General features: G+C 37.8%; 4 protein-coding genes across 4 annotated transcripts; all 4 read right to left on the reverse strand.

The window, feature by feature from the left end:
• Window positions 1-2,527: 2,527 nt before the first annotated feature.
• On the reverse strand, window positions 2,528-4,220 carry LOC108275353 (trace amine-associated receptor 1-like). Its single transcript, XM_047161353.2, has one exon. It carries the CDS (start codon window positions 4,160-4,162, stop codon window positions 3,131-3,133), a length of 1,032 nt encoding a protein of 343 aa, XP_047017309.1. The 5' UTR covers window positions 4,163-4,220; the 3' UTR covers window positions 2,528-3,130.
• Window positions 4,221-7,368: 3,148 nt separating this feature from the next.
• On the reverse strand, window positions 7,369-8,400 carry LOC108275345 (trace amine-associated receptor 1-like). Its single transcript, XM_017486120.3, has 2 exons — window positions 8,082-8,400; window positions 7,369-8,009 (listed from the first exon to the last, which is right to left on the reverse strand). The coding sequence occupies exons 1-2, from the start codon at window positions 8,398-8,400 to the stop codon at window positions 7,369-7,371; spliced, it is 960 nt and encodes a 319-aa protein (XP_017341609.1).
• Window positions 8,401-11,378: 2,978 nt separating this feature from the next.
• On the reverse strand, window positions 11,379-12,657 carry LOC108275339 (trace amine-associated receptor 1-like). The gene is made up of 3 exons (XM_053685857.1): window positions 12,643-12,657; window positions 12,092-12,437; window positions 11,379-12,019 (listed from the first exon to the last, which is right to left on the reverse strand). The coding sequence occupies exons 1-3, from the start codon at window positions 12,655-12,657 to the stop codon at window positions 11,379-11,381; spliced, it is 1,002 nt and encodes a 333-aa protein (XP_053541832.1).
• Window positions 12,658-14,789: 2,132 nt separating this feature from the next.
• On the reverse strand, window positions 14,790-15,903 carry LOC108261192 (trace amine-associated receptor 1-like). Its single transcript, XM_047161348.2, has one exon. It carries the CDS (start codon window positions 15,892-15,894, stop codon window positions 14,863-14,865), a length of 1,032 nt encoding a protein of 343 aa, XP_047017304.1. The 5' UTR covers window positions 15,895-15,903; the 3' UTR covers window positions 14,790-14,862.
• Between the last annotated feature and the right edge of the window lie 1,938 nt (window positions 15,904-17,841).

Consider the following 17,841-nt stretch of genomic DNA (forward strand, 5'->3'; position numbering starts at 1 on the left):
GTTTAACTGACTACTGATTACACACACCTGGAATCTCACACACATAAATATCCCAGTCACTCAGAAATAAATCTGTGTGATGCTCTGAGTGGCTCTGAGTTTACCTCATGACGATTCCAAGCTTTTGTATTTTATGGCATGCTACCTGGTTTTGATCTTGTTCTGGTTTTCAATTTTGGGTTTGCCATTGAAAATCTGTTTGATGATCACCTGATCCAAGTCTGTTTTTTGACTGTTGATTTGAATTTGTCTACCTGTTGCAATAGTGCCTACTCGCAGCTGTCTCTGCTGCCTGACTGCAGGACTGTGGCATTACCAGGATTTGAACTTTCAATCCCCTCATGATAGGGCAAACACTTCTGTTGTGTTACTCCAGAGCCTCAAATGATACCTATTATGGACTTTTGTACATAGGTAATGTTTGAATTTTTCAGACATTTAAGCGGTCAACCGGTATCGTTTCTTCAGTCCAGCTTCAATCCATTATCCCATCATGATCCTTAGGGATCCGTCTTGGGTCTTCTCCTGTTTTATTATTTATGTTCTTCCTTGTAATGGTCACATTTTCACCAAATCCTGTCATGACCCTCCACCCTAGTCTGGTGATGATTGAAAACTGGATGACCCAAAACCTTAAACACAACTGTAATAAAAAATAATTCTTCTTTTTGATGTCTTACAGTACAGATACTTTGTCATCGTAGACTCCACCTTTCCTTTGAACCACATAAATTAAATTTAGTCCTGCTGCCCACATTGACTAGGTACCATATCTCCAGATGTTGTCCCTCACTGAATGAAATATGCATTCATGTCCTGGTCACTTCCCATCAAGATAATCGAAATCCAGCATTTCTTCCACGTTTAAAACAATAATAATCCAGCAGGTCCCACCTCTTTATCCTAGCTCTCTCAACTATGTTACCCTGTTTAAAAAAATCTTCTATGGCATCCCATCAAAGCTTGTTTTGATTCTAAGAGTCTCTTCTTCCTTTTCAAAACTCTCAATGGATTATGAGTTGGCCTCTCCAATCTCTTTGACCTCCTTTCCCTACATCATTGTTTCTGATCTTTCTGTTCTTTTTGCCAGCCAGATATAGTGACGGCAGCAACAAGAATTGAACACAGTCTCTCACCACACCAAGGACTTTTTTTGTTTGTTTGGTTTTTTTTTTACCATTTTGATCTGAAGGTGGCATGCTCATATTGAAAATGAAGCTTCTCCCTCTGAGGAAACACCCACTAATGTTGTATCCCCATCACTAATCATGGGGCAGATATGATAGGGACCAAGCACTACTGTTTTACCACCAGTGCAGGTAGATAATGCTTGAAGAGGAGAAAGAGTATTGCTAGACTCTATGTATCAGTTGTACACCACAGGAACTATATGACCAGAGACGCCCAGATGTATGAGTGTTTCAAAGTTAGGTTTTTGTGACCTTGCATGACCAATGACCTTCATAAATATGCTCGTGTTTGCAGTGCATTGTGCACCTGAAAATCTCTCACTTGGATAACAGCAGGACAAGTCTACCACAACACTCCACTCCCCTCCTGATCTATTAGCCCCGGCATCCTCATCATATAAAGTTGACAACCAAAAATATTAACGATAGTTAACAGTTTCTGTATGGCCACATATCGTCTACATCATCTGCCTACCAGTGCATACCAAGATGGTGTCCTTGAGAATACTGTGCTCCAGGGTCCATGGATCTGGGTGCATAGTTCAAGTGCAGGTCTGGAAAGTGGCCAGTGGCCAAGGCTCAGTTTAATCAGGAAGTAGAGAGACGTTATCAACAATTCTGGGGGGAAATTATGCATAATCACTGTAAAATTCTTCTATTCTATTCTTCTAAGTGTCTTGATTCAAAATGCGACATGGCAACCGATAACCTGATAGTTTTTTTGCTATGGCCAAACCATCTGCAAAGACCCTGATGGGGTGGTATAAATGGACATGGAGGAGAACTGCTAGCTGATTAGCGGTAGGCTGACTATTGATCTGGCCATCAACTCAGAACCACCCTTAGGTGTTCATGGCCCATTTTATCAGACTGTTCATCAGGTGTGTCACAACAACTAAATGTTATATCAAAGTGAACCCAATCTTGTATCTTGGTGTTTAAAGCTCCCTTCTATCACTCCTCTGCATTTCTTCCCTTATCATGTGTTGTAGTGTCTACAGTCGGAAGATTTCCCAGTTCTTGCCAAACAGAATTCCCCTATTGCATTGACTTAAGCCTTTATTCATATATGTTTTCTACTAGGGGTACCAGGACCATCCTGGGTCACTGGTGGTTGGCCATGCACCACCACTTAATGTTGGCTTCAGAAGTAGGAACCAGTGGTATGAGTGTTGTCGGTAAGGCTCACAGTCTCAGCATGGAAATGCTGTTTATTAAACTGTATCTTCAGTGAACTACCTTTTTCGAGCAATGTTCAGCTCTGTGCTTTGCTGGCTCAAAGCCTCCAACATGTTTTTTTTTTTTAAACTTTTTTTTTCAATTATTTTACGCTCAAGTGTTGTATTCTTAATTCTCTTTGGGTTGTGATTCAATCATTGCTTGTGCTTTCTTAGTTTTAATGCTCGTATTGCAAAGCAGTTTGCTTCATTTTTAATGTGTCTCTCTGCAATTCTAATTTATTTAACTGTAGTATTTGATGAACTCTAAACAATATTCAATATTAAATGGAAATTTCAAACACATCAAAATCTGTTTAGGACAGGAAATACAGCTTAAAATGGCTCACAACATAAATTTCTGTTAAATATTCTTCTCCTAAAAATTGCAACACCATGACATTTCATTTGACCGTTGAGGCATTCTACAATTTTATTATTAGCACATTTTCTTTTATTGTGATGCTGCTTTGTTTTATATACTGTAGCTGAGCAATGAGCAATGCAACAACACTGACAGAAATGCAGCTCCAGTAGCCCTTTGCATATGTGTATACAGGTGATGGTGAAAATACAGGAGGAAGGGAATGGAACAGTGAATAAAATCACCTCTGGGATTCAGGTTTAGAAACACCACTCATTTTTAAACACACTTATTTCACCTAAAAGAAATCTTGATGGAATTTTAACTGAGCATGTTCAGTTTCAGTTTGGAATAAGCAATCAAAACAATCGAGTGTGTGAGGAATTAGCCTGAAATATTCCCCCAGACAAAATGACTCTGAAAGCATGTCTGAACCAACTATAGAAAAAGGCATACACTATTGGATTAAATGTTGAATTAAAATACCCGACCCAAAGGAAAACATCAAACACAATCGGAGGAACTGAATATCCTGCAAATGGATCGATGCAGTTGCAGATAAAAAACGGCACCCAGGAAGTCAGAAAAACTCCCACAATTATGGCTAAAGTTTTTGTGGCCTTCCTTTCTGACTTGCTCATACCGGCTTTTTCCTCGGCTGTCTTTGTCTGTGCAGTTGTGGATTGAATTGCACGAGCTTGTCTTTGTGCAGTGCGGAGGATTTTTACATACACACAAATCATGATTACCGCAGGGATGTAAAAGCAAAACATAGGAAACACTGTGGCTGCCGCTTTAGTTTGAAAAACCATACATGCTCCCTCACAAAGGAAGTTATTGTAATAAAACTCTTCATTTCCAAGAATATTGAGTTCCAGAAATATCATCCCAAACCCAATTACTGCAGAAATGCCCCAGCACACTATGATCATGAATCTAATGGTAGTCGGAGTCATTTTACTGTGATACAGAAGTGGATAACATACAGCGTAATATCGATCTAATGAAATAATACACAGGTTTAAAATGGACGCAGTGCACATGGTGACATCCAAACTGCTGTGTATTTTACAAAAGGTGCTTCCTAAATACCAGCAAGTTTCCACAGAGCGTATCATGCTGGCTGGCATTACTATTCCTCCTACAAGCAGGTCAGCAACAGCCAGAGAGAGAATGAGGTAATTAGTTGATGTGCGTAATTGTCTGAAATGTACGACAGTTATGATCACAAGCAGGTTTCCGATCACAGTAATAAGAGAAGAAGTGCTAAAGAGGATGTAGAGCAAAACCCGGACTTCCAGAGGATAATCAGTCTTCAAACACGATTTATTAAGGGAACTGAAACAAAGTGAAGGCTCCTCTAATATATCCAAATCGATGATATTGTCCATCTGCAGCTCCCACAATGTCTTCCAGATCTGAGAAAATTAATATCAAAGTCAAATTATGGCATTACCACATCATTAGTATAATAAGAAATATTATATCAGTATTACACAATAATCCAATGACTTTGATTAATATACAATGCATAAGAACTTGTCATTCATCATACCTTGCTCTGTACCATGTCAAGAAAAGTTAACCAAAGAACATCTACATTTATAGTGTATGTTAGCCAATAGCCGTTTATTAAATGTATCCCTGGTGGAGCACGATGGGGGTTTAAACAGCTCACATCCCTTCGTACAGCTTCCTGAGGATAATCTAGCTAAGGTTTTTTGAGGTTTATTCCATTGAAACAAACAAGCAATTTACAGTGGGGGACATAAGTATTGGATGCCTCAACATTTTGTTCAGTAAATATATTTCCAATCAGTTTATTCACATGAAATTTTCAACAGATTTGGTATTAAATCATGAAATCTGGAAATATAAAGAATTCACAACATTAAAGTCTATAAATGAAGTTATGTGTAATAAAGTGGAATGACACGGGGAAAATGTATTGAAGACGTTAACTGAAATTTATTTAATACTTAGCGAACAAGCCTTTGTTTGTAATGACAGCTTTAAGACGCTTCCTGTATGAAGAAATTAATGTTTCGCAGTATTCAGGTGTGATTTCGGTCCGTTCTTCTAAACATATTGTCTTTAAATCTTGTTCAGTTGGACTCGAGTCAGGTGATTGACTGGACCGGATTAATACCTTGATTTTTTTTTCTTTGAAACCAGTTGAGAGTTTCCTTTGCTGTATGCCTGATATCGTTGTCCTGCTGGAAGCTCCACCCACGTCTCGTCTTCATCATCCTGGTGGATGGCAGCAGATTCTTCTCAAGAACCTCCCGGTAAAGGGCTCCATTCATCATTCCTTCAGTTATATGAAGTCTGCCAGTACCATGTGATGAAAAACAGCCGCACACCATGATGCTTCACCTCCAAACTTCACTGTTGGTGTAGTGTTTTTAGGGTGATGTGCAGTGACATTTCTTCTCCAAACATGGTGTGTATTATGACGGACAAAAAGTTCAATTTTGCTCTCGGCTGACCAGACTACACTCTCCCAGTATTTCATACGCCTTTTTCAAAATGAGTTGCAGCAAACTTTAGACGAGCTTCGACATGCCTTTAATTTAGTAATGGAGCCTTGTGTGGTGAGCGTGAGCAGTGGAGTGCATTACCTATTGCTGAGTGGTCCTTGGCTCTTGGGCTAATCTTCTATCTATTCTTCTGACTCCCTGGTCAGAAATCTTGCGAGGAGCTCCTGTGCGTGGCCGGTTGATGACAATGATGTTGCTTGTGGATGATGTGGATAATGGCCCCAATGGTGCTTACTGGAGGATTCAGAAGTTTTGAAATGCATCTGTATCTGATTCCATCAATATGTTTTGCAACAATAAGGTTGCAATGTTCTTGGGAGAACTCTTTGCTTTTACCCATCATGATGTTTCTTGTGTAACACCTTGGTAACAAAAAGCCTTTTTATAGACCATCAATTTACAAACCCAGATGATATTAATTTGCACAGATAGGGGGTATAATTACTTATGGATTTCAGCTGGTTCCTTGCCTTACCTTGGAGAACTGCTTTTCCTTAGCGTGTTCAACATTTTTTTTCCCGTGTCATTCCACTTTATTACACAGAGCTATTTATGGACTCTAATGTTGTGAATTCTTTATATATATAACACTCCAAAAAGCCTTCCCATGCTTGTAGACCCTCCTGATGGCAGATACGTATGCACAGAGGTACTGTAACACGTGATTATTAGAGACATGGCACAAGCATAAACTCAGAGTTGGATTTATTAATGCAAATCCAGGAATCAACGTTAGAGTTCACAGTGGAGCAGCTTTATGACCAGATCCATAATCAAAAAAGAACTAACAGCAAGGATCTAGGAAAACTGGGAAGTATAATGGAACACTGAAACCCAGACTTAGACCTAACAGGGTAAATGCACAGTAAGATGTCCCAATGAGATTAAAATAAATAAATAAATACATAAATAAAACAGCAGGGTATAAATGGCCAAACTAATCAGGGTAAAATATGGAAAAGGTGAACATAATCAGAGAACATATTAATTACAAGAAGAGAATACATTCTAAAGATCCCTCCCATCAACAGCTATCTGCTGGTACAGAAAGAAGGTCATGAACTCCTGGGTAGAATGACCCAATTTTGGCTTGATAATAGTTTTGGATCCTGGTTTATTTGTACTAGAGTGAGGGTCGAGTTTTCAATCCTTACTGCAAAGCACTTCTGTAAGGCTCTATAGCTAAAGGTGTGTGCTGAATGCACTAAATGTAATTGTGATTACTGACTCTTCTGACACCTGTTCAAATAGTGGGGTTTTGTTTCATTAAATTTTACAGTGGTGTTTTTCCTTGCTAATATCACATGTGGTTTCTCATTAAGATCTACACCTAGAGCAGTGGTGGCTCAGCAGATAGGGCTCTGTATTACTGAAATAAGAAGGTTGTGAGTTTGAATCCTGGTACCACCAAATTGTTGGTCTTGAGCCTGTGAACCCTCAACTGTTCAGCTCAATTACAAGATGCTTTGGAAGAATGTTTCAGCGAAATTAATAAATGTAAATCTCCAGCTGTATTTCTGTAAATCTGCTTTGTGACAATGTCTGCTGTTAAAAGTCGTATGCAGCTGAAAATAAATTATGAAACGTCCACCCAGGTTGTGTTACATGAACTCTTTTTTTATTGCTATGTTATATTATTCTACTTAAAACATACAATAGATACTGGATTTTTTATTTCCATGCGCTGTTAGCCATAATCATCAAGATTAAAACAAAAACAAAGAGGTGTGAAATATTCCACTTTATGTGTAATGAATTTGTAATATATGAAAATTACGGGAAAAATATCTGAACTTTTCCACAATATTCAAAAATTTTTTTTTAGATGTTTGGAGAAATTTTATAAAATCTTCATCTATCATCAGTGATGAACAGTTTTGATGGAAATGGAGCTCTGAACACTCTTTGCATGTTTGTGCATGAATGGGAGGGGATTTAAGCAGGAAATATCACCTGTTTGCCTTAAACTTATAAACACCAGTCATTTTTAAACAGTTTTGTTTCACCTGTGAAAAATGTTGATTAGTCAAGCACAAAGTTGAATCCTAAACAAGCAATTAAAACAATTTGGTGTGTGAAGAATCAGTAAAGCATATTCCTCCAGACAAAATGACTTTAAAAGCATGTCTGAACCAGCTGTAGAAAAATGCATACACTATTGGATTACACGTTGAATTGAAATATGCCACCCAGATTAACAGATCAAACAGAATCGGAGGAACTGAATATCCTGTAAATGGATCGATGCAGTTGCAGATAAAAAACGGCACCCAGGAGGTCAGAAAAACTCCCATGATTATGGCTAACGTTTTTGTGGCCTTCCTTTCTGACTTGCTCATACCGGCTTTTTCCTCGGCTGTCTTTGTCTTCGCATTCGTGGATTGAATTGCACGAGCTTGTCTTTGTGCAGTGTGGAGGATTTTCATATACACACATAGCATGATTACTGCAGGGATGTAAAAACATAGCATAGGAAACACTATGGCTCCTACTTTGGCTTGAAAAACCATACATGCTCCTTCACAAAGGAAGTTATTGTAATAAAACTCTTCATTTCCAAGAATATTAAGTTCCAGAAATATCATCCCGAACCCAATTACTGCAGAAATGCCCCAGCACACTATGATCATGAATCTAATGGTAGTCGGAGTCATTTTACTGTGATACAGAAGCGGATGACATACAGCGTAATATCGATCTAATGAAATAATACACAGGTTTAAAATGGACGCAGTGCACACGGTGACATCCAAACTGCTGTGTATTTTACAAAAGGTGCTTCCTAAATACCAGCAAGTTTCCACAGAGCGTATCATGCTAGGAGGCATCACCATTCCTCCTACAAGCAGATCAGCAACAGCCAGAGAGAGAATGAGGTAATTAGTTGATGTGCGTAATTGTCTGAAATGTACGACAGTTATGATCACAAGCAGGTTTCCGATCACAGTAATAAGAGAAGTGGTGCTAAAGAGGATGTAGAGCAAAACCCGGACTTCCAGAGGATAATCAGTCTTCAAACACGATTTATTAAGGGAACTGAAACAAAGTGAAGGCTCCTCTAATATATCCAAATCGATGATATTGTCCATCTGCAGCTCTCACAATGCCTTCCAGATCTGAGAAAATTAATATCAAGGTCAAATTATGGCATTACCATATCATTAGTATAATAAGAAATATTATATCAGTATTGCACAATAATCCAATGACTTTGATTAATATACAATGCATAAGAACTCATCATTCATCATACCTTGCTCTGTACCATGTCAAGGAAAGTTAACCAAAGAGAGGAACGTCTACATATATAGTGTATCTTACCCAGTTGCTGTCTATTAAATGAATCCCTGGTGGAGCACGATGGGATGGGTTGGGGGGGTAAAAAAAAAAATAGCCGTTCAAACAGCTTGCAGGGGATAATCCAACTAAGGTTTGTTGAGGTGTATTCCACTGAAACAAACAAGCAATTTTTTTGCAACATGATATGGATCATGACCTGTGCTATATAATACAACCCCAATTCTGAAAAAGTGGGACCAGTATGGAAAATGCTAATAAAAACAAAGAGGAGTGATTTGTAAATGTACTGTCACTTGTATTTAAACAAAAAACCTCAACCTCTCTCTTGTCAGGTATAGTATCTGCCGGGTGCAGTGGTAGCTCAGTGGTTAAGATGTTGGGATACTGATGAGTTCAAACCCCAGGACTGCCAAGCAGCCACTGTTGGGCCTTTAAGCAAGGCCTTCAACTGCTCAGATGTATAAATGAGATAAATCTGGATAAGGGGGTCTGCCATATGCCATAAATGTAAATAAACTTCACTCAGAAGAATAAAGCTGTTTAGAGAAAGCCTTACACTATTATAGGCATGATTGAACTTCCCCTTGCTGTTTTCAAACAAGTCCCAACTCTTTACCATGCATTTAACTGAGCACTGAACTTACTCAGGGGGGAAATGGTGGAGAATAACGTACTGTTTCAATACCTGTACTCCTACACGAATATGTCTGTAACAGGGTAATGGTAGTTTAGGATCCTGGCTTATTTGTACTAAAGTGAGGATACATTTTTATTGTTATTATAAAGCACTTCAGTAAGTCTCTCTAGTTAAAAGGGTGTGTGCTAAATTCTTTAAATGTAATTATGAGACAGATTGTTGTAGTAGGGGTGACAAGGATTGGTTTAAATCGTGCAGGAATGTAAAAACAAACCATAGGAAATACCATTGCTGCTGCTTTAGTTAGAAAAAAAACGTACATACACCCTCACAAAGGAAATTACTGTAATAAAACATTTCATTTCCATGAATATTGAGTTCCAGAAATATCATCTCAAACCCAGTTACTGCAGAAATGCCCCAACACACAACAGTCAAGAATCTAATGGGAGTCGGAGTCATTTTATTGTGATACAAGAACGGGTGACATCCAGCATTGTACGCATTATATAAATAAGCAATATAAGCCAATGACTTTGACAGATCTAACAATGCCGATTGCAAATGACTGTATTTATAATGATTCCACATACCTTACTCTTTGTACCATTTAGAGGAAAGTTAACAAAAGAAAAGATCGTCTACATTCTTAGCCAACGACAGTCTATCAAATTATTTCCTGGTGGGGTATGATGGAGGAAAAAAACCAGCAGCCCAACCAACAAACTTCGATTGAAGAATCTAACACACACACACTCAAAAATGGGGTGTAATGTGGTGAGTAGAGGACAAACACAAATGCATAAAGCTTTATTTATAAATCAGTGTCAGAGTTCACAGTGGTGGTCAAAACATTGGCAGGCTGGGCTATCACCATAATATCCATAATCCTAAAAACTAATCTAACTGGCAAAGGTCTATGAAGCTAGGAATCACAATGAAACCCAGGCTTGGACTTAATGGGACTTATTCACAATAATGTCCCAATGAGATAAAGAAACAGCAGGGTATAAATAGCCAAACTAATCAGGGTACAACATGGAAAAGGTGAACACAATCATAATCAAAGCAATGTGGCTCCTGAAGCAAGACAATGAGAACAGAAAGGAGGTCATTAGCTCTTGGGTCTGGCATGACCTATGAAGTGGTAAGCCCTGATAACATAAACCTCAACTTCTCTCTCTTGTCAGATCTAGGAACAGCCAGGTTATAAAACTATGAGTGATGGAACTTCCCCCTGGCTGTGTTCAGACAAAGGATGAATTACCTACTCTTTACTAAGCACGTGAACGAGTACTAAACCTTCTCTTGGGGGGAAAATGGATGAAAAAACTTGTCCTTTATCAATATGTGTACTCCCACACTAATATCTCTCTAACAGAAGTTTAGTGTATTGGAAATCTTGGTGGCTTGGTCTATTTGTACTAGAGTGATGATACTTTTTTTTCTTTTTTCAAGGTAGTACATCTGTAAGTCTCTTTAGTTAAGAGTGTGTGATAAATCCTGTGCGGCACAACAAAGATGCCCACATCTGTTTATTAAACAATTTTGGTGGCCTGACTTAACCGGTGACATTCATAAATGCAGGATGTTAGTGCCTACAGAACATAATCCACCTGGAAGTCTCTCACTCTGGTACCAGCAGGACAATGTACACGCCCACCCACATGATCTTTGACCTCAGAAACCATGGTATCAATTTGCCAAGGAAAAAATATTAATCCTAATAATTGATCATTAAGCCCACTCATCATCCCTAATCTTTGGAAACCATTCCCACACAGTGCTTACCAAGACAGTAAGCTAAGATGTTATCCTTGAATACAGTATGTATTGGATCAGTGTCCATAGTTCATGTCATTCTTTTATTGCCATGTTGTCTAGTTTTATATACCTGAGCGAGGATCAGTGTAAACAAAATGGATGGAAATGCCACTCCAAATTCCCCTTGGCATATGTGTACATAAGTAATTGTGAAAATTGAGAGAGGGAATGAAACAACTACAGTACTAATCTAAAAGTTATCACTTTGGTGACTCAGATTTACAAACAGTCCTTTTTAAACACTTTCATTTCACCTAAAAACTTTGCTAGAATTTGAACCAAGCATATTCAGTTTGGAATAAGCAATCAAAACAATCGAGTGTGTGACGAATTGACTTGAAATATTCCCCCAGAAAGAATGACTCTGAAAGCATGTCTGAACCAGCTGTAGAAAAATGCATACACTATCGGATTACACGTTGAATTGAAATACCCGACCCAAAGGAAAACATCAAACAGAATCGGAGGAACTGAATATCCTGTAAATGGATCGATACAGTTGCAGATAAAAAACGGCACCCAGGAGGTCAGAAAAACTCCCACGATTATGGCTAAAGTTTTTGTGGCCTTCCTTTCTGACTTGCTCATACCGGATTTTTCCTCGGCTGTCTTCGTCTGTGCATTCGTGGATTGAATTGCACGAGCTTGTCTTTGTGCAGTGTGGAGGATTTTCATATACACACATAGCATGATTACTGCAGGGATGTAAAAACAAAGCATAGAAAATACCACAGCTCCTACTTTGGCTTGGAACACCATGCAGGCGCCTTCACACACAAAGTTATTATAATAAAACTCTTCATTTCCAAGAATATTAAGTTCCAGAAATATCATCCCGAACCCAACAGAAACAGAAATGCTCCAGCACACTAAGATCATGAATCTAATGGTAGTCGGAGTCATTTTACTGTAATACAGAAACGGATGACATACAGCGTAATATCGATCTAATGAAATAATACACAGGTTTAAAATGGACGCAGTGCACACGGTGACATCCAAACTGCTGTGTATTTTACAAAAGGTGCTTCCTAAATACCAGCAAGTTTCCACAGAGCGTATCATGCTAGGAGGCATCACCATTCCTCCTACAAGCAGATCAGCAACAGCCAGAGAGAGAATGAGGTAATTAGTTGATGTGCGTAATTGTCTGAAATGTACGACAGTTATGATCACAAGCAGGTTTCCGATCACAGTAATAAGAGAAGAAGTGCTAAAGACGATGTAGAGCAAAACCCGGACTTCCAGAGGATAATCAGTCTTCAAACACGATGTATTAAGAGAACTGAAACAAAGTGAAGGCTCCTCCAATATATCCAAATCGATGATATTGTCCATCTGCAGCTCCCACAATGCCTTCCAGATCTGAGAATATAAAGTTCTATAGCATTACCACATTGTTAGCATGACATCACAAAGATAAACTAATACTAAATCACCAAAAATACATAATTATGTAGTGACCTTGACTGGTATGGTGTTCATATAAACTTATAGTGCGGATCACATTACAGTGTTTACCATCCATGAAGTTCTAAACATTTGTATTCAAAACAAATATCCAACATACCTTCCTCTGGACCATTATGAAGTTAGCCAAAGGAAGAACATCTAAATTTATAGTTTATCTTGGCCAATAGCAGTGCGTAAAATTAATTCCTGGTGGAGCATGGGAAAAAAAAATTAGAATAAGAATAAGACCTTTGGGCTTATTGGGGGGGGGAAACAACCAGCCCAAAGGTCTTATTCAAATTAGGTTAATTCTTTTTTCTTTTATAAAGGAATTAACATATAATTTACCATGTAATAATTACCTAGGCCATGACTTTAGATCTGAGAGAAATACCTTATTATATCTAATCCTCAGCTCAGTGATCATTGTAAAGAATGTAAACTCCACAGGTTTGTATGCACAAGGAGATGTAACATGCAGTCATGGGTGTAGACCAGAAGAACATGGAAACTAGAATGCAATATAACACTTTGAAAACCGAGGCTTGGAACTCATGTGATGAATGTACAATAAGACTTTGGTGCTTTTTTGTGACGATCATGGTTGATAAGGTGCATTCAGATAGGGGGAAACCATGTCAGAGAATAATAACACCTCTATCACCAACTGTTTGCTCTCTAGTCATTTCACCCGCTTTTCCATGAGTTTTTTCATGTTCTTTCCAGCCTCCAGGCGAAACATAAAGGTGGCTGTGATGAAGACTGTGGACCTTTTAGCTGCAGTGTGCACACTGATTAACCAGGGAAGGGTTGGGCCAAGACAACATATGGATGAGTGTCTCGAACACGCCAGGATTTCCTTGTGTTTAATATGGAAAATTTTCAATGCTGTATATTTTCTTGGCAACAGGGGAAAAGTGGGCATGTTGCCCAGTGTAAAGGGGGACTGCATTAATTTCACAAGATTGAATTCTGACATTGCTACAGCCACTGATGACTGTACTCTGGGGACCAAAATTGGCCTTGCTTTCTGGGTTGAAGGGATGGCATCTGTGAGCTCATGTATGCAGAGGAGGGCAGATTAGGGAGAAATTGGGGTGTTTATTAATGTACAAAGAAAGTTTGAAAACCACGGTGTAAACAAACGTGAATATTTGATTCGCAGTAATCTGTTTTCAGAAATCGGAAGATCTCAGTGATTCCTACATCTTGTACTGATTTATATAGGAAAAATTTGCCAAAATAGAAATATTTAGCTCATCTAAAAAATACAACAAAAAAAAAAACAAAAACCAACCTTATAAACTCAGCAGCAGATGAAAGACCTTTTATATAAAGCTTTAACTAGACAATAATATTTCAAACGAAAGGGGAAAATCTTTTGCACAATAAATTCACACACTAAATGTACACTTTATTAATTTATTGCATTCTCTCCGATTTAAAATAAATATCCTGAATTTAAAAACATGGCCATGTACTCTCATGGAAAAAAGGCACTAAACTGTATGTTGTTCAGTAGAGGACCTGAAGGATGTAGTTCACTAATAAAACGTATTTTTTAGGGACTGCTGTGGTACGGTTAATGCCGTCTTGAAGTATAAGAATGTATCTGTGTAGTTCAGAAATTACACTGATTTAGAGAAAGATTATATTAAATAGATTGCACATTATATTTAATTCTTTATGAGCACATGTGCAGTATATCAGCTTCATTTTCATAACGAAAGCAGCATAAAAAGGCAACATGATGATAAAAAAAAATTTTTTTAAACATGTTTGTGTCCAATATTATAATTGTACTTAATTAGTACAAATGTTTGTTTTTTTTAAGAAAGCTCTAGTATAGTTCTTTTACATTTACAAATGGCTCAAAATTAACAACTAGATTTAAATTTAGACTTTTGTGATTAATTTTATATAGCTAGCAAAAAATAAAGAGAGCCATTTGGAGATTGAATATTTTTGTGTGTCGGGGGTGGTTAAACCTATGCAGTTACAGTAGTTACAGTTCTGCTTCACACAATCACCAACTCGTTTTTGATTGATAGATACAGTACATAACGATGATATAACGCATGAAATGTAGTTGATTGTAAAAATTTGCACGTGTAAAAAAATACATTTAAATTTCAAGAGGTTGCATTGTACATGAGGAAAGTTGTGTTCTTTGTTTTGGACAAAATTCAAATGTATTACATGAATAGTTGTCACTCGTCTTTTACTTTTCATGTAAAATAAATTACGCCAGAACAAATTGGAACAAACTTTTATATGTTAAAACAAATATAATGATATAAAAATTTCACATCAGGACATCACTGTTCAATTTTTTTTCTCAATGCGAAAAAAGATTCATTCTTGAGGAACCTGACTGAAATATTTTTCCAGATAAAACAGTCCGCAGTGCTTTTCGAAACCACTTGTAGAAAAAAGCGTATACAATTGGGTTACAGGTCGAATTTAAATATCCAATCCAAACCAGCATGTCGAACAATACAGGAGGAATCAAATAACCAATAAAAGGATCAATGACATTGCAGAAGAAAAATGGTGTCCAAAGTGAGAGGAACACGCCCATAATCACCGCCAGAGTTTTTGTTGCCTTTTTCTCCTCTTTGCTTATCATCGCTTGTGCTTTATTTTTCGAGTCCTGAATGGATTTGGCTTGTTTTTGTGCGACACGGAATATTTTCAAATAAATGCTAAGCATGATGATACCTGGGAAATAAAAAGAGAGCAAAGAAGACGCGGTGCTTGAAGCGGCACTTTGGAACAAAACGCAACCACCTTCGCAGGCAATGTTTTCGTAGTAAAAATCTTCAATGCCCAGGATGTTGAGACCAAGAAATATTATTCCAAATCCAACCGCGAATGAAACGCTCCAGCAAATGGAAATCATAACCAGCGTGACCAAAGGTGTAATTATGGTCTGATACAACAACGGATGACACACAGCGTAATATCGATCAACGGATATGAAACACAGGTTTAAAATGGACGCAGTGCACAATGTGATATCAACACTGCTGTGAATTTTACAGAACAGAGTCCCCAAATACCAGCAGGTTTCTACAGACCGGATCATGCTCGAAGGCATTACAAATCCCCCTAACAACAAATCCGTTACGGCCAGAGACAGGACGAGATAATTAGTCGGCATATGGAGCTGTTTAAAATGTACGATGCTCAGGATGACAAAAAAGTTTCCGAATACTGTCAGAATCACCACCAAGCTGAAAAATACGTAGAGCGGCACTCTGAGGAGGAGTGGGTAGACCAGTTTTGGACAGGAGCTGTTTAAAAATTCGTAGCAGCGAGGAATTACGTCCAACGTCTGAGTTAGGCTCGAGTTCATTTCAAAATCCATCTGCGGAGATATTTTGCTTCCTGCAAATAAACAACGAACAAGATATTGAACACAGTAAAGGTAAAAACCATTTCATTCAGTCATCATATTTGCATCTGTAGCTCACCATCAATCCTCCCTCAAGCGGACTGACCAGTCACTACGTCCTGTTTATAACCCTAAACACACACACACACACCGGTCTTTGTACCAAGCGAAACACATGTTTTAGTCCCAGTGGTCAGTGAAAACCCAGACCAGGCTGGAATTCCCAGTCTAATTAGCTGTAATGGCTAATAATGTCCTCATTATTTTCTCTCCATGGATTAAAGAAAAAAAACAGCAGAGGCGTAAAGGGAGAACATCGGGCCATTATGGAGAGCTGGACTTCACTGTTGCCTCATGAGGTGCATGTTTGCTGTTTGGCAGCATAGTTTGAGTTCTTTGTTGCTCTAATACAGTCAGGCCCATAAGTATTAGTACAGTGACACAATTTTCATAACATTGCCTCTCTATACCACCACAATGGATTTGAAATGAAGCGATCAAGATGTGATTGAAGTGTCGACTTTCAGCTTTTACTCAAAATCGTCCCTCCGTTTTCAAGTAATCGGACAGTTGACTGATGAGCAGTGTCATGGCCAGATGTGGCCTGTTTCCTTGTTATGTCCTGAAATTTTGCCATCGTTGTGGGGTTATTTAATAAGCTCTGGCATTTTAGGACTGACGGGAGAAAATTCTTTGGTTGCTTCTGTGATAAAGGTCATGATGTATGTCTTTAAAGTTTAACGATAACGCTTTACAGTCCATGAATAATCACACATTAATACCGTTGACGAGTTAAGGTGTGTACTAATCACGAACTATTGAAGAGCTAACCTTAACTACGACGTGAGTCTTATGAATTCATGCGTGAATAACGACCACCTTAAGTACACGTTAGTACACGTTTGTTCGAGGTAAACTAAATAAAACACGTTCTATAATATGAATTAAACATCCATAATTTCAAATTGTTTATATAACATGCCATATACAGCTTTAAGTATTAATTCTGGTATGATTATTCATGTGCTGATATTGTAAAGTGTTAGGGTGGTAGGTTAAGACTTCAGCTTAAGACCTTAACTTCACTGGAATATGTCAAAAACAAACAAACAAACAAACAAACCAAAAACTTTTAAAGAAAAACAACACAAATTTCAGTGGATAAACTCAAAAAGGTAGTGAGTAAATATTTAGTTCACGGAGGCGCAAATTTAACTGGGGCTTTTCTACACTTAATGCGTTTAAATTGTATTTTCTCCCTTTATTTTCATTATATACTGTATTTTTATATATATATATATATATATATATATATACTGTTTTATATATATTATATACTGTATTATATTTTTCACTGCTTGAAAAAGGTAAAAATATACAATTACGTTTCTGTATGTCGTGTTTGATGTGTATTTGCACATGTTTATCTTTGCTCTGAACCAGTCGCAGTGAAATATATTGAACCTAAATTAGATAATGAAGCGCTGCAGAAACACAAACACACAGTGACGTGTGTCTCGTTAACGTCGTTTTCACACCTCTGAGCAGAGGGAGTTGTTATGGCTGCGTCAGACGTCCTCGTGTCTCTCTGTATTAATCTCTTCATTAGAAAGCATCTTTACAGGTGATAACTGAATAATAATTTTTTTTTTAAACTTTATTTAAAAAAGGCCCGCTTTGTTTGTCATTTGAAAAGTTTTTAAAGATGTTAAATAGGTCATGAGTGTGTTTTCTACACAGACGGACAGACGGTGTGTGTACACTGTGACTGAAACGTTATAATCGAGCCATTGTGTTTACACACAGACCATCACCAGGTTATTAAAGCTATCACACATACATCGATCAGAGCCGTAATATTCGAGTTCAAACACAGACAGATTTAATCTTTCAGTTCGATGACTCATGTTGGTTTTGAAT

This window comes from Ictalurus punctatus, chromosome 2 (assembly GCF_001660625.3).
Source record: "Ictalurus punctatus breed USDA103 chromosome 2, Coco_2.0, whole genome shotgun sequence".
NCBI classification, from domain to species: Eukaryota; Metazoa; Chordata; class Actinopteri; order Siluriformes; family Ictaluridae; genus Ictalurus; species Ictalurus punctatus.

Excerpts from the sequence above, each read along its gene's own strand:
- LOC108275353 (XM_047161353.2), bottom strand. The coding sequence starts at position 4,162 with ATGGACAATATCATCGATTTGGATATATTAGAGGAGCCTTCACTTTGT.
- LOC108275339 (XM_053685857.1), bottom strand. Across the intron at positions 12,020-12,091 it reads GTATTTAGGAAGCACCTTTT|ATCGATATTACGCTGTATGT; the intron begins GTAAAATACACA and ends TTATTTCATTAG.
- LOC108275345 (XM_017486120.3), bottom strand. The coding sequence starts at position 8,400 with ATGGACAATATCATCGATTTGGATATATTAGAGGAGCCTTCACTTTGT. Across the intron at positions 8,010-8,081 it reads GTATTTAGGAAGCACCTTTT|ATCGATATTACGCTGTATGT; the intron begins GTAAAATACACA and ends TTATTTCATTAG.
- LOC108261192 (XM_047161348.2), bottom strand. The coding sequence starts at position 15,894 with ATGGATTTTGAAATGAACTCGAGCCTAACTCAGACGTTGGACGTAATT.